This window comes from Rousettus aegyptiacus, unplaced genomic scaffold (assembly GCF_014176215.1).
Source record: "Rousettus aegyptiacus isolate mRouAeg1 unplaced genomic scaffold, mRouAeg1.p scaffold_m13_p_6, whole genome shotgun sequence".
NCBI classification, from domain to species: domain Eukaryota; kingdom Metazoa; phylum Chordata; class Mammalia; order Chiroptera; family Pteropodidae; genus Rousettus; species Rousettus aegyptiacus.
The window spans coordinates 16,852,583-16,868,135 of record NW_023416309.1 but is presented as its reverse complement, the minus strand read 5'-3'; the positions used below and the strand labels follow the sequence as shown (position 1 = coordinate 16,868,135).

General features: G+C 45.1%; 1 protein-coding gene across 2 annotated transcripts in view; it reads left to right on the top strand.

The window, feature by feature from the left end:
• Window positions 1-15,553, top strand: part of HK1 (hexokinase 1) — a 58,748-nt gene that overhangs the window by 25,396 nt on the left and 17,799 nt on the right. For both annotated transcript variants that reach the window (XM_016133078.2, XM_016133077.2), the window contains exons 3-8: window positions 5,787-5,935; window positions 10,494-10,613; window positions 12,203-12,298; window positions 12,922-13,021; window positions 13,138-13,321; window positions 14,702-14,857. In XM_016133078.2, coding sequence (XP_015988564.2) covers window positions 5,787-5,935; window positions 10,494-10,613; window positions 12,203-12,298; window positions 12,922-13,021; window positions 13,138-13,321; window positions 14,702-14,857 — 805 coding nt within the window. The remainder of the gene's footprint in view (window positions 1-5,786; window positions 5,936-10,493; window positions 10,614-12,202; window positions 12,299-12,921; window positions 13,022-13,137; window positions 13,322-14,701; window positions 14,858-15,553) is intronic.

The following is a 15,553-nucleotide window of genomic DNA, read 5'->3' as shown; positions in this document are numbered from 1 at the left end:
CATAGGCCACTTCTCTCTCATGGTGACAAAGACAGCCCTGGCACTCCTAGCTGACGCCTCACCTCAGAGCTGGTGATCCTAGTGATGATCTTGGAGAGGGCGATGATTGGCTGCCTTGGGTCATGTGTCCATCCTGAACCAATTGTGGTGTTTGAGTGGGTGACTCTGGATGTTCCTGGGTCACACATTGGTCCCTTGGTGCTATGCTAGAGCAGGGGATCGGCCCCACCCCCAACCTCAGATATAAAGCTAACCAAGTTTACCAGTTACCTTTTTGGCCTTACCAGAAGTCATACTGTGGTGTCCTTTCTGTGGCAGAGAATAGGACTGATCAAACCATATATCTGACCCAGGCAGTTCCTTTTGAACTATCAGCAGACAGTTACTGATTGTCCACTGTGTGCAGGACTAAGTACTGGGGGAGGGAGGCAAGCATGTTAAATTGCCCTTACTTTCATGTTGTTTATCATCCAACTGAGGAAAATAAGACATATACTCATTGAAGATAATGAGCATCACAGCATTTGCAAGAATACGAGTGACTAAGAAAAGAGAGCGAGGGGGCCCTGACCTTGCCAAAGGTGTGACCATGAGCAAATCATTCAGCTGGTTTGGTTGGAGCTTCCTGATTCATAAACTGAGAAAGTGAGTTAATATTTGTCACATGTTTTCTGAGCTACAAATGCGGTTTATAGAAGAGGTGCCAACTGCCATTTCTTTTAGCAATCACAAACACACCCTGGGACCAGGGTCACTGCTCAGGGAAGGATCTGGACTTCACAATGACTCTTTGTAGACTGCCCTCAGGGAAAGGCCCCCCTCAGGTTGTCTATTCCCACTTCCAGATGTGTGAAGTGTTCAGTCTGTTTAGCTTTGTGCTGACATCTCAGGGCCACCTTTTCTAGTCACCTTCACTGACCCTCACTGCCGGGACCCTGTTGACCTGTACCTTTTTTTTTTTTTTAAAGGGGCAGTGGGGAGCTGGGGTGGACAGACCATAGAAGGAGGCTGGGATGGGTCAAGGGTCTTTGCAGAGTTGCAGAAGTATAGGCCAGCCCCACATACCCTAAGGCCAGGTTCCTTTTGGATCATAGACAGCTGAGGTCATTTTCACTTATCCTGCTTGAAAAACTTGAGGCCCAGGTTCTGCAAAGGTGCCCCTGAAACCTGACCTCTTCCTGCAAGGTGGGCTGTAAGCCGTCTTACCTATTCTGTATAGACACTGACACCAGAAATAAGCAGGCGTTCCCCCGCCATTACCTGGAACGTAAGCACAAAAGTCTGCTTTTACTTAGGCCTTGATTCAGTTGAAAATGAGACGTTGACTAGGCCAGCAACTGAAAAATTTCTTATGCTGTATTTTTAAGTTATAATGGAAAGCCACTGTAAAACATGAATAAGTGTTATTTAAACATTAAAACAGTAAATTATTTTAAGTTATCGAAACAAAATAAAAAGTACCCATAATCTCATCCTAGCGCAGTGTTCACTTTTGTGCCTATTGTTTCCCTATGCGTAAGTGGTTCATAGTTGTTTACCAGGCTGAGTTTTCATTATCTTTACTAAAGAACAAAGGAAAGGCAAATGCTATAAGGAGTCACGGATGTCGAAGACCCCCCAAAAAGCAATGTAGCCATGCTCAATGTGCCGAAGTCTCATTCTGATGCCATTCTTTGAATCTCCGTTCCCAAGGAGACAGCTTTATCCAACGGTTATGAATTTGGGCTTCGGATTTCAATAGTGGCTCTGCTGCTTACTAGTAGTATTCTTGGCTAAGTTACCTACCCCCTCCCAGCCTTTATTTGCACATCTGTAGAACGGGCATCATAATATGTCCTTTATAGGGTAGAGAGGGTTAAAAGGAAAATGATGCATATGAAGCACTTAGCAACTGGACTATAGAAAGGTTCAGTGAATGTTAGCTGGTTGTAAAATATAAAGTGCTTTTGATATTCTAGTAATTCATCCTCCTGAGAGGAGCCGTCTCATACAGAATTCAGTTTTTTAAACTGGTAGCAGTGTTTCCCACAATCTGTGAATTTCCCACCAGTCTGCGATACTTGCATCCCAGCATTCTCCCTTGGTCTCTTTCCTTTGGACCATAGAAGTAATTTAAAACCAGTGGCTTGTGTAGTGTATCCATACAATGGCACATAATTCAGTCATAACAAGGAAGGAGGGGAGGTACCCATTTATGCTACAACATAGATGAACCTTGAAAACATTATCATAGGCTAAAGAAGCCAGACACACTGGACCACACATTGTATGAGTCTATCGATATGACATGTCCAGAATAGGGAAATCGGTAGAGACAGACAATAGATTAGTGGTTGTTGCTGGATAACAGTGATTGGGAGGAAATGGAGAATGACTGCAAATGAGTATGGGGTTTCTTTTTGGGGGGAGTGATAAAAATTTTCTAAAATTAGATAGTGGTGATGGTTGCGCAACTCTATAACTATACTAAAACCTACCAAACTTTACACTTTCAAATAATGAATCATATGATAATGTGAATAATTTCTCAATAAAGCTTTTATTAAAAAAAAAAAAAAAGAACCAACCAGTGGCATAACCGCTTCATGCTTAATGAACAGCAAAAAGGGGTGCCATAATTGAATGAATGAATGGGCCGCCAACTCCTGCGATCAAGCAGCTACCAAGCATTTATTGAGCTGTCCTGGGTGTCAAAGGCAGATGCAAGATCCTTAAGTTGTGGTCCTTCCCTCAAGGAACTTGAGAGAGGATAAGAACAGTGATGGTCCGTGTAAGACTTCTGTGGTTTGTTTATTCCTTCTTTTACACTCTTGTTAGTTCAAGTGTTTATTGAGCTCTTACTGTATAATAAATGTGTACAGTAAGCTCCAGAAATAGAGCAGTGTGTCAGAGTTATAGCTTGGTGGAATCAAATATAAAGGTGTGTCAGCTTTTTAAAAGAGAATGCTTTATTTTTTAAAAAACAACCTTTAAAAAAAGTAGAAATGCTCAAGGGACCCAGAAGAGTCAAAACAATCTTGAAAAGGAAGGACAAACCTGCAGGACTTTCACTTCCTAGTTTCAAAATTTACTACAAAGCAACTGTATATAAGACAGTGTGGTGCTGAGACAAGGATAGACATATAGATCAATGGATTAGAATTGAGAGCCGACTGGCAGAATATGAAGTATATCTTAATGAAGGAGAATTGAGAGTTCAGAAGTAAATCCACACATTTATGGACACTTGATTTTTGACAAAGGTGCCAGACTATTCAACGAGGGAAAGCATAATCTTTTCAGCAAATGATGCTAGGATAAATAGATATCCACATGCAAAAGAATGAAGTTGGACACTCTACCTCATATCATATATAAAAATTTACTTAAAATGAATCAAGCACCTAAGTGTAAGAGCTAAAACTCTTAGAAGAAAACATAGGTGTGACTCCTTATGACCTTGAATTTGGCCATGACTTCTTAAATAATGACACCAAAAGCACAAAGAACAAAAGAAAAGAATCGATAAATTATACTTTATCAAAATTGAAAACTTTTCTGCTTTACAAGTCACAATTAAGAAAGTGAAAGACAACCCAAAGAATGAGAGAAAATATGTGCAAGTCATATGTCTGATAGGGCTGGTGTCTATGACATAAAGAACTCTTACAACTCAATGCTAAAAAGACAGATAACCCGATTTTTAAAATGAGCCAGGAATCTGAATAGACATTTTTAGACATTTCTCTAAAAATCGCATACAGTTAGCCAGTAAGCACATGAAAAGGTGCTTATTGTCATTAGCTGTCAGAGAAATACAAATCAAAATAAAAAAGATGGATAATATCAAGTGTCGAAGACATGAAATTGGAGCCTTCGTATATTACTAGTGAGAATGTAAAATGCAGCTGCTTTGGAAAATAGTGGCAATTGTTAAACGCGGTTTACCATTTAACACAAGAATTATACTTCTAGTTTTATACCCAAGGGAAATAAAAACAAATGTCCACACAAAATCTTGTGCACAAGTATTCATAGCAGCAATAAACATAATAGCCAAAAGGGAGAAGCAACCTAAATGTCTATCAGGAGCTGAACAGGTAAATGAAATGAGGTATATCCATACAGCGTAATATTATTTGACCATAAAAAAGGAATGAAATCCTGATATATGCTCTGACATGATGAACTTTAAAAATATTTGGCTAAGTATAAGAAGCTGGTCATAAAAGGTCACATACTGTGTGATTCCATTTATATGGAATGTCCAGAATAGGCAAATCTATGGAGAAAGAGTAGATTAATGGTTGCTTAGGGCTGGGGGTGATCGTTAATGGGTACAGGATTTCTTTTTGAGGTGATGACAGTGTTGTAAAACTGGTTTGTGGTGATAGTTGCACAACTGAATACACTAAAACCCTTTGAATTGTACACTTTAAACAGATGAATTATATGGTGTGTGAATTATCTCAATAATGCTATTACCAAAAAATAGAAATATAAACATAAATATAAATAATATAAATATGCTTCCCTAGGTAAATGAGGTGTCCCACGCAGACTTGCATTTACTGTTACAGGCTTCATGGACCACTGGGGCTCAGGATGGGAGGGGTGACTGTCGCCTTAGCACCAGAAGTAAAATTCACATATTTTTAGCTGATTTTTTGGGAACATGTGTGAGGGTAACTAATGAGAAATAGGGAATGTTTGATGGTAGATTAATGGTTTGGAATCCTGCCCATGACCACCGCCCTTGGAGCTATATGGTGGTCTTGGCATACAGTCCCATCATCTTTCTCTGTCCTGCTGAGGCCCAGCCCAGTTACTATATACATTGGTTCTGAGGGATGTAACCATATCAGGCCAGTTTACTCTTATGTGACCACAAGGGACTTCTGTTAAAAACATCCTTTGGGTGGAAACAACCCAAACGTCCACTGATGTATGAATGGATAAAATGTGATATGTACGTACAACTGAATATCATTCGGCCACAAAAGGAGTGAAATATTGACACATGCTACAACATGGATGAACCTTAGAGACTTTACACAAAAGGGAATAAGCAATACGCCAAAGGGTAAATATTGTATGATTCCACTTGTATGAAACATCTGGAATAGGCAAATTCATAGAGACAGAAAGTAGAGTAGTGGTTGCCAGGGATGGGGGCAAGGGGGCCAGTGGGGAGTTACTGCTTAATGGTTGTAGAGTTTCTGTTTGGAGTGATGACAATTTTTGGAAATAGTGGTTGGAAATAGATGATTGCAGAACACTAGGAAGGTACTTAATGCCACTGGATTGTATACTTAAAATGGTTACAGTGGTAAATTTCATATTTTATCACAATTGAAAAAAAAAATGCCCTGGGGAATAAATGGAACTCTGGAACCCACATTATGGGATGACTTCAGAGGTAGGGTTTCTCTGAGTTGAAATGCTATTTTTTTTTTTTTTTTTTAGTTAATGGATAGCAGTGCTGTTTTTGACAAAGGGCAAGTAAGCAATTAGAGAAAGAAGGAGTAGGGCTTTGTGTTTAAGTTAGTACTTTCATTTCTCTGTTGTCAGAAGTGAGGGCGAGACTGCTTAGAGCTGTTTGTCTAAGGATGCTGGGCTGTGAGCAGGTGTCAGGGTGTTCGAGACAGGGCAGTGGTTGAATGAGGTTGGCATGACTCCTGTTTTCTGGCTGCAAGTGCTGTGTGGTGGGGGGAGGCAGATGGCTGGACCCTGCCGAGAGGCTGCAAAGTGTGGGGCCTTCTTGCAACACTTGAATCTGATGCGATACCTGTTGTCTCTCTAAACAGAAAAGGGAGATTTCATTGCCCTGGATCTTGGTGGGTCTTCCTTTCGAATTCTGCGAGTTCAAGTGAATCTGGAGAAAAACAAGAATGTTCACATGGAATCTGAGACTTATGAGACTGCGGAGGAGATCATGCATGGCAGTGGAAGCCAGGTGGGTCCTTGCTCCCTCAAGGAACCAGACCCCACAGCACTGGTGTCCTGAGCCTCTGGAAGGATCCCATCACAGATGCATGTGGAGAGGGACTGCAGGGCGGGAGAGTGTAACTGCCTAAAGAGGCCCCACTGCCTGGTGGATGGGAGCGGGCTGCTGGGACCGTCACAGGGGAAAGGTTGTGAAGACAGAGGCCCAGCAGCTCTTGGGTAAATGCATTCATTCCCCAAGGATCCTGGGGCTCCTTCTTCAGCACAGATTTAGCAGAGCCTTTGGATGAAAATGCTTCTTCCAAGTCATTGGCATCCTCCCCGCCGCCTCACCCACCCAGGCTTTGCACGGTGTGGTCACCTGTGAGGCAGCAAGAATTTGACTTTGCAGCTCCAAGGTTAATCATGGGCCACCTGATTTAATAACCTTCTATGAGTCCTTGGCACAGAAAACAGAGAGCAAGGCCTTGATTGGGAAATTACCGTCCCCTCCTCTCTCATTCGGTATCCAAGCCCCACCTACTTCAGGGTATCCCCTTTCCCCCACCGAAGGGCTGCCTGCCTTTGCTGGCTGAGGGGCTGTGGTCCTGCTGAGAAGGTCCTGTCCATCCTTCTCCTGCCCATCTGGTGTGGTGAGTGGTCGGTCCCTAGGTTTATGAGGACCCTGTGGTCAGGGTTCAGGCAGCCCCCAGTCAGGTTTTTAGTCATTTCTGTGTCCGGTAAGCCTGTACTCGTCAGCCTCTCCTGTAGACGTTCTGTCTCCAGTTTGCAACCTTCCTGAGTCGTGGCTGTCATCCAGGATATACATTCAGAAGTTGTCAAATATTTGCTTTAGGGAGGGTGTGTTCACAGCAAGCTTCATGATGAGGTGCTCTAGAAAACCCATTTGTTCTGGGCTAGACTTTGAGAAAGCAGCCTTCTTCTCTTGACTCCACTTTGTTCCTGTGTTAATGTGAGTGGGACCAGGGGCAGGTGCTCTGCCTTTTTGAGAAAAGGGCTAATCCCAGCCTTTAGCTTCCTCCTGGGAGCTTAGATTCAGAGCTTTTCAAACCGTGTCACAGTGAGCATTGAAGGTGACACTGTCATTAGAACAGATGAACCACTGTTCATTCAACCACCAAAATGGGTTATATCACTCACTGGGTGGCCCTGCCTGGAGGTTTCCCTGCTCATCCCTCGCTACTGGTCTGCAGAAACTGGCCCGTTCGTCCAGTGTCTGCATGAGGCTGCCAGCTGGCAGGGCTCCTAATCCTGCCCAGTGTGTGCTGCTTCGCCGCTGCTTGCAGGTGGCCAGCAGCATTGGGGTGGCATCCTGCTCTTTCCATTTATCAACAAGTACTGACCTGTCACACTCTGTTCCCCATGGTCCTTGGGTTGAGCCACCTCTGCCTACTGCCTTCACCATTAGGATAGTCTCCTTGTGCCATAGACATTCCTGTGTGCTTTGGCAGAGATTGTAAATTAAGGGGGTGCCTCCCCCACAGGTGCATACTTGCTGTGGTCACTTCCACAGTGACTTCCTTCTTACTGCTGCTTCTGGGACCCCATCTCTCCCCATCTCAGCCCCAGGATCACTTTTTCCTGCTATCTGTTTCTTCTTCTGCCCCTTTCAACCAGTCTATAAAGGAAAGATGATGATTATGGTGATGATGACGACGACGACGACAATGATGATGATGTAATATTATAGTAAATACATAGCACTTGTTATGTACAAGTCACTGGTCTAAGCACTTTAAATAGATTAACTCATTTAATCATCACCAAAACCCCATTGGGTAGGTATCGTTATTTTCATTTCACAGATGAGAAAATTGAGGCTCAGATGTTAACCAACCAACCCCTTGGGTCTCATAGCTTATAAGTGATAGAGCTGGGATATGAATCCAGGCAGACTGGCTCTGATGTTACAGTTTTAGCAATGTGCAACACTCAGCCTGGATTTTGTCTTTGACTTTATTGTTTTTCTTCATTTAAAAAATTTTTGGTGGTATGGAAACGTGAGGGCTGTGGGCAAAGAGGAAGGTCCAGAGGATGAGGGAGAGGGCTGGCAGTTGAAAAATAGGGATTAAACAGGAACATCTGTTCCAGAAGTTTGGTGTGAAGTTAGAAATATGTATTGGGGGTCCATTTTTTTGAGTTCTCTTATCGACCTGAGGAGTATTCTGGTAAACCAAGGCCTCCATTTTGCTTTAGGGAAAGCAACTCAGACTCACAGACTATAAACAGTGCTGAAGTCTTGGGGTTGTGATCTTCTATAATGTGTGGGAATTCTTAACAAATTTTAGACCTTTTGTTTGAAATAATATTAAACTTACAGAAAAGTTTTAAAATAAGCTCAAAGAACTCCCATATAAACCTTTCATCTAGACTTCCTAGTTGTTAACCATTTGTTTTATCCTTTCCTCTCTCTCGTTCTACACACACACACACACACACACACACACACACACACACAAAATCTCAAGTTTCAATCCAATAGTAAGGTTTAGTAATTTTGGAAGCATAAGTGTGATCTTAAAATAACTTATTTAATTTTGGGAATTTTGAATAAGAAGTATTTAGGTTATTATTTTAGTCATTGTTTGCCATCTTCAGTCACAGGGACTAAATCTCTGTGTGTGTGTGTGTGTGTGTTTTTAAAATAATTAGCATGTTGTCAGGAAAGAAAAATCAATTTTTTTTAGACCTTAACATTTTGAGTCCAGAGAGGTGGGGTAACTTTTCTCATAGGTTTTCCTGACGGAGCTTCCTATCTCTTTGAGCCCCTGGTGTGGGCATTCCAAAAACATGGCATTTCCTTTTTGACAGAGCACTTTTAAGGTGGTTGTGTTTGGCTCAGACACGGGGGCTGGTTACAGTGCCGTATCCATGTGAATCCACTTCTGCAGCCTGTGTTTTCCCTGCCACTTCTGTCGGCGGCATTCCTTCTGCCTGGCTGTCTCTCCTAAGGGACTTGGGGGAACCTGGAGCTTCTGAGTGTGGTGATGTAGGGCGCGCTGATGTACTTAGTAGTAGGTTAAGTCACTCAGAAATTTAGGTCGCAGGAAGCTTAGCCGGGTTCCTCCAGGGAAGAGGGGGTCGGTCATGTGTCTCCTCAGTCGGGTTGCTGGCTACAGCCACAGACTGAGTAATAGTGACTCAGGGACGGAGGCTCTTACATCAAAGTTGACAGGTTTTCCTTTATCCTCACAGGAAAGTCAGACTTTAGAGCAGGGTCAGGGACATCTGGGGAAAGATAAACATAGGAATAATGACTTTGGGCCCTCTCTCTTCCAAGGATACCCCTGTAAAGAAAGCCTTCAGGCGATGGCCTTGTCTGGGAGCACTGGCCGGGGCTGCTTTCTGTGACTGTGTGGCTTGGCCCTACCGATACTGCCTTTTTCTGAGCTTCAAGAAGCTCGGAAAAAGTGTGTCAATCCCATACATAAGGGAGGTCTAGTGCTGTGACAGCCATGTGAAAAAGATGGGGGATTACCTAGACTGTGACATGGTTGCCAAAAAAGCGTATGTATACTCTGGTTCTATTAATAGAAGTGTAGAGCTAAGGAAAAGGGAAGATTTTAGTTTAACTTAGCTCTCCTCTGGTCGGAACACATGTGAAGCATCGTATTCAGTTCTGGGTACATTTCAGCATTGAGGGGATGTGTTAGATCCCAAAAGATTGCCTTAGAAGTGTTCAGCCTCCCATGATGGACAGTATTCATGCAGAGGCTAGGGAAACAGTGTGCTGGGCTCTTTCTAGTGGATCCTAAGATGTATATGCATATCCCAAGCAATGTGTTGTGGTGTAGACAAACTTAAATTGCAATCCACTAAATAGCTATGTTATTTTCACACCGTAGAATACTATATATAAGTGAGAGCAAACGGTCTACAAAGACACACAACAATGTGGATGACTCTCATACACATAATGTAGAGTGAAAGAAGACATTAATTAAAGAGTACAGCGAACTCTGCACAGACCACTTTTTAAAGTATATATATATATATATATATATATATATATATATATATATATATATATATCATACTTCAGTAAAAAGTAAAAATACCATAGTCTGAAGTAAATCACTCAAGTGGGCTTATAGGCTGCAGAATTGTGCATGGAGTGTCTAGAATCTATGGAGAAGGGATGGATAGAGATAGAGACATCTGGAGAAAAATGGAGATGGGAATGAGGACTTCTGAGGAAGGACCAGACAGCCACTCCCCTTGGGCGACTGATGGGGCCTGTGTGATATGGAGTGAAGAGCTGATTTTCTATTATTTTTAATTTCCTAAATATTTAAAAATATTAATTAAACTTAATGTGGTAAAATATTTTAAATGTCCTCACTACCCAAATAATCCATATCAGTGACTGCCGAGAGGCCAGTTCTATCCGAAGGGATCGAGGTGATTCCTAAGCTGTGCAGGCCCGCAGGCCAGGCTCTTGCTAGGGATCTCCTCCGCCACACACACTCAGCAGGGCTTTTCAAGGAGGGCTGCGGGATGCTGTGCCGTTTATGCATTTCCCTGAAATGTGTTTCTCCCTCCTGATTGTTCTCTCGTGCTTCCTCCAGCTTTTTGATCATGTTGCTGAGTGCCTGGGAGATTTCATGGAAAAAAGAAAAATCAAGGACAAGAAATTACCTGTGGGGCTCACATTCTCTTTTCCTTGTCAGCAATCCAAAATTGACGAGGTAAGGACATTCTGGGATTGCTGGGCTCCGCAGAAGCTCCAGAGTGGAAAAGCTAATGAACATGTTTTCCCTTTGGCAGTTACTTTAGTTATTTATATATTTTTTGAGATGAATCTTTGTATTTGTGACTCTCAGGTAGAGAGAACCATTTATTAAACTCAAGTGAAGGAAAAGCAAGTAGGTTTAGTTGAGTTGGAGGGAGGTCGGGGAGCTCTTTGTCTGTTACACAGTGGGATGCTTGTTCCCCTGGAAGCCATCCTGGTGAGAGCGGATCTGGTCAGGGCCCCACATAGGTGCCCGGACCGCTATTCCTAACATCTCCTGGTCACTGACTCCATCCCCAGAGAGGCCCTTGGTTCTCTTTTTACCTCTAGATGACTTGTGTACCTACCTCCTTGTTTTTTTATTTTTTTTATTCATTCACCTGTTCAGCAGAGATGGACTCAGGAAATGGGCAGAGGTGCGGGAATAGGACCAGGTCTTCTGATTTCCACCCCATGTTCTTTCTACAACTCCATGTCCTCGGAGTCCATGTTTTGGGAGGTAGAGGTTGAGGGGAAGAAAACAATGTCCAGGGGCTTTTGGAATACCTGGTTTAGCTGTGGGCTGCTGCTGAGCAGAGAGCCACAAGTTCTCCCAAGCACTTGCCTTTCCCGATGTATCCTACAGGCTGTGTGTCTTTCACAGTGGGTGTGCCAGCCCACGTGGGCAAGCTCCTCGCATCTGTGTCACCCCTGGAGGCCGATGGGGCCTGAATAGCAGCTCTTCCTGACCCTGCTGTGTTTATAATGACTTCTTCCATTCAGAGAAAAATAGCCAAGTATAACAATTGATTTTCTTTTCTAGTACCTTTGATTTTTTTTTTTAAATAGAAAAGTAATATATAAAACTATTGAAGTAATATAAAGATGTAAAGCAGAAAGTAAAATTCCCATTCTTCCACATTCCCAAGTGAATAACCATTGGATGTCTATCCTTCCTGATGTTTCTCCATTAATATACAAACAAATGGGTCACAGTGTAGAAATAGTGGAGGTGCGGCTTACAAGTGGGGATTATGTTCCAAAGTTGGGGTAGAGGTATGTATAAATCATATGTAGTCAATATGTTCCTAGAACCTGGCTCTCAGAAGCTCAGTCACCAGGAGTTGTCTTAGCATTTTGTTTGTCTTCCTAATTTGGCTCTGACTTTCTTTTCCCTGGGCTGTGGAAACGGAGGTCTGTTTTCAAAGTGGAGAAGGGTGATTAGTAATAATGGAATTTCTCTTATTTTTAAATGAAGTCTGGCCGTGCAGCTGACATCCAGTTGGATTTGCACACCCTGTAGCACTACTACACTGTCCAGCCACTCGCTCTGTTCTGCTGTGAGCTGCAGGGTTCTCCCCTTGGCAGCTCCCAGAGAAGTTCACCCTGCAGATCGATGAGCAGGAGAGGGGACAGACTCCAGCTGTGTTGCCCAGTTTGGTCTGGAGCAAGCCACTTGGCCCCTTTGGGCCTCTACTTAGCACTGTCCTTGAGTAGCCTCCTCAAGGACCTGGAGGTTCTGGATGCCTTCAGCTTTCATCAAACCCCATCTGTTCTCCTTTGCAGGGTATCCTGATCACCTGGACAAAGCGATTTAAAGTGAGCGGAGTGGAGGGAGTAGATGTGGTGAAGCTGCTTAACAAAGCCATCAAAAAACGAGGGGTAACTTCTCTCTCGGCCATCCACCTTGGTCACTGGGAGGTGTGGCGAGGGCGGGGGGTGGGGTCGTGGGGAGAAGGCTTTGTTCTAAAACAGACCAAGGCCCTTTGGTGGGGGGTGGAGGTGGGGCAGTAGTATGTAGCCTGAGTCCTCACATGGGACATCTTGAAGGTCCGGGCTGGTATCAAGTGGTGAGTGTACTCCGTCCAGAAGGTTGAGAGTGGTTTGAAACAGAGCTCTGAGGTGCTGCCCAAAGGAGCCAAGCCTTTCGGCAGGGGATGGCCTCCTGTCAGAGGAGGGTTGGATGGTGCTGCGTGGTCAGGCACAGCCCGCTGTGGTTGGAACCAGGCAGTCAGCACATGGATGTAGTGGTGGTGTGCTTTGCCGAGTGTTGTGGCTCTGTGCATAAAAGCTCCTCTGAAAAGAATCTTAAGCCAGAACATTAAGGGGACCATGCAGTTTCCATAATTTCATTGCTGTGCTCTGATCCAGTTGAGTTGAGGACCAGCAGTGATGAAGCAGCGCCGCAGCCAGGAGCAGTGGTGGTTATGGAAATGCTCTCTGTAAGGTTGTGATCTCTGCTCCCACCTTTGAGTGGACAGTGACCCCCTGTTATCTGTCCACAGGATTATGATGCCAACGTTGTGGCTGTGGTGAATGACACAGTGGGGACCATGATGACCTGTGGCTATGATGACCAGCAGTGTGAAGTTGGCCTCATCATTGGTAATTTCTACTCCTTTCCTCTTCTCTTCCTTCAGTCAGTGTCTCCAGAAGGCATTGCCTCCTCCCTCATGCCTTTGTGTGGTCACAGCTTCTGATCTCGTCTCTCTCTCTCCAAGGCACTGGCACTAATGCTTGCTACATGGAGGAGCTGAGGCACATTGACCTGGTAGAAGGCGACGAGGGGAGGATGTGCATTAACACCGAGTGGGGGGCCTTTGGGGATGACGGGTCCCTGGAAGACATCCGCACCGAGTTTGACCGTGAGATAGACCGAGGATCTCTCAACCCTGGAAAACAGCTGTGAGTCCTGCCTTTCCTGACTAGTCATAGATATGACTTAGGAGACACATAACACAAGATATGGGGTGGGAGGTAGAAGTTTTGAGGCGGAAAGCTAGGTGATCACAAAGGTTTGAAAAGCCCATCAGATTTGCATTATCTGTCACTTCTTTGGAGAGACACAGAGCTGTGAAGTCTGCCGTCTGTCTCCTGCCTACTCTGAGATTCTCGCTGGGGTTGCACAGAGGCTGTTCCAGTAGGCGTTTCGGGTGGCAACTGGGCAGGTAGGACTCAGGAATGCTCTCTCCTGCCAGGGATCCTCGACACGCTGTAGCTGGGACAGTCCTGTCCGGTCCTGTCAGGAGGAGGAACCATGAGAACTGCCTTCTCTCTGTGCCTGTGTTGCCGGGTGAGGGAGGGTGCTCAGGTGTCAGCAGCATCCCTGGCTCCCAGGCCTGGCTCCGAATGGAGCAGATTGTTTTGCTGTGTCACAGCCAGCTCTGGGCGTGCCAGCTGGCCTCCCTCCGAGAACAAGCCAGCCGCCGGGATGTGGGCCTGCCTCTGATCTGGCCTGCTCCGGGCTTTCTTCTGGCTCCGGGGCAGCCAGGACTTGGGCCTGAGTCTGCCTCAGAAACGGCACGCAGCTCCAGTTTGTGGCAGTCTCTCTTTTGCAGCACTGGGTTCAAAATGGCTGCCCAGCTACAGAGTCCGCAGCTCACACTACACCTCCCAGGGGAGGCGACGGGGTAGATTTCCTCTGTCGTTGGTCTATGGGTGAATGTGGCCAGAGCGTGGGATGAACTGATTTGCTTTAAGCTACTCAGAGGCCTCCCCTGGAGTTTTGGGTGAGGTCTGTGGGGGAGCAGCAGGTTCCCCAAAGCACATGTTTCTTGGTCCTTTTGCCTGGAGAAGGAGAACATGGATGCCAGGGGGGTGACGGGTGACAGGAGTCTCATGGGGAATGGCCACATTTCAGCCACATCATCTATTCAGCTTTTCCTCAGAGGAGACAGTTATCCTGGCTGCCTCCTTCCCACAGGACTTGGAGATATCCCTGAGAGCGTGATGAAGATGAAAGTCCTTTAGAAAGTACAACATAAAGTTTTGTAAGAGATTATCATTCTGCTCATTTCTAAAATCCTGATATTTGCCCCGCAGCAGGCAGCCTTCCTCGCCTGCTGCTGGGGTGCTGTCCTGTTGCCCATCCTGGGGAGGGTTGTGGGGTCTGGATGACCCCTTGCCATCCCCTTGTTGTTTAATCACTCAGGTGCATGGTCTTGCCTGCCAGTGAGGCTGCGGGCTAGCGAGGCATGAGGCCTCCTCTCCTTCTGTGTCCGTTTCACTCCTCCTGAGTCGTCCCAGGAAGGACTGAACAAGTGCCCGGGCGCTTTTCTCCTGCAGGTTTGAAAAGATGATCAGTGGCATGTACCTGGGAGAGCTGGTTCGACTGATCCTGGTCAAGATGGCCAAGGAGGGCCTTTTATTTGAAGGGCGGATCACCCCAGAGCTGCTCACCAGAGGGAAGTTTAACACCAGTGATGTGTCAGCCATTGAAAAGTAAGTGGCACTTCTGGAAGCTTTCTGCGGGGAGAGTTGGGGAGACGGAACAGCAGGCCCCTTGTTACCGTTTGAGTCCTGATTTGGTGGGCTTCTCCCTCAAGAGCATCAGGGCTTTTTGGCTCTGTGTCCCCTCTCTTAGCTGGCCCATCCTGGGCTGGTCTCCCTGAAAGTGTCAGCTTATTAAAGAATATTCTAGTTAATAGCATACACTTCATGGATGACTTAAGTTACAAAAGCACCCTCTTGTCCTCATTCTGTCCCCTCTTCTCCCTTCCTTCACCCCCAACAAGGTGAGATTAGAGATGATTCTAGTGGCGAGCAGGGAGCTGACCGGCCTGGGCAAATTCCTCTTTGGGATATCAGGGTCTTCTCCAGACTGTGTTCCAGGGAACCCTAGTGACTCAAGACAATTAAGTGTTCCCTGAAGAAAGGGTTCTGTGGCCAATAGGATTAAGAAATACTGCATATTTATCCTCCATTTAGAGATTTACAGTATTATTAGCATGTTAAAGAAAACCCAGTTCCCTTTGGTTAGCAGCCAGAAGCAGTGTTCCTTGGCACAAGTTTGAGAAACATTGGTTAACAGATGAGACAGGACAGATAGACATAGAAGGATAGAGTCCAGCCAGCAACCTGACTGCTACCTTTTTGCCTCAATGTAAGAAACCCAGACTTCTCTGCCACAACTGTTAT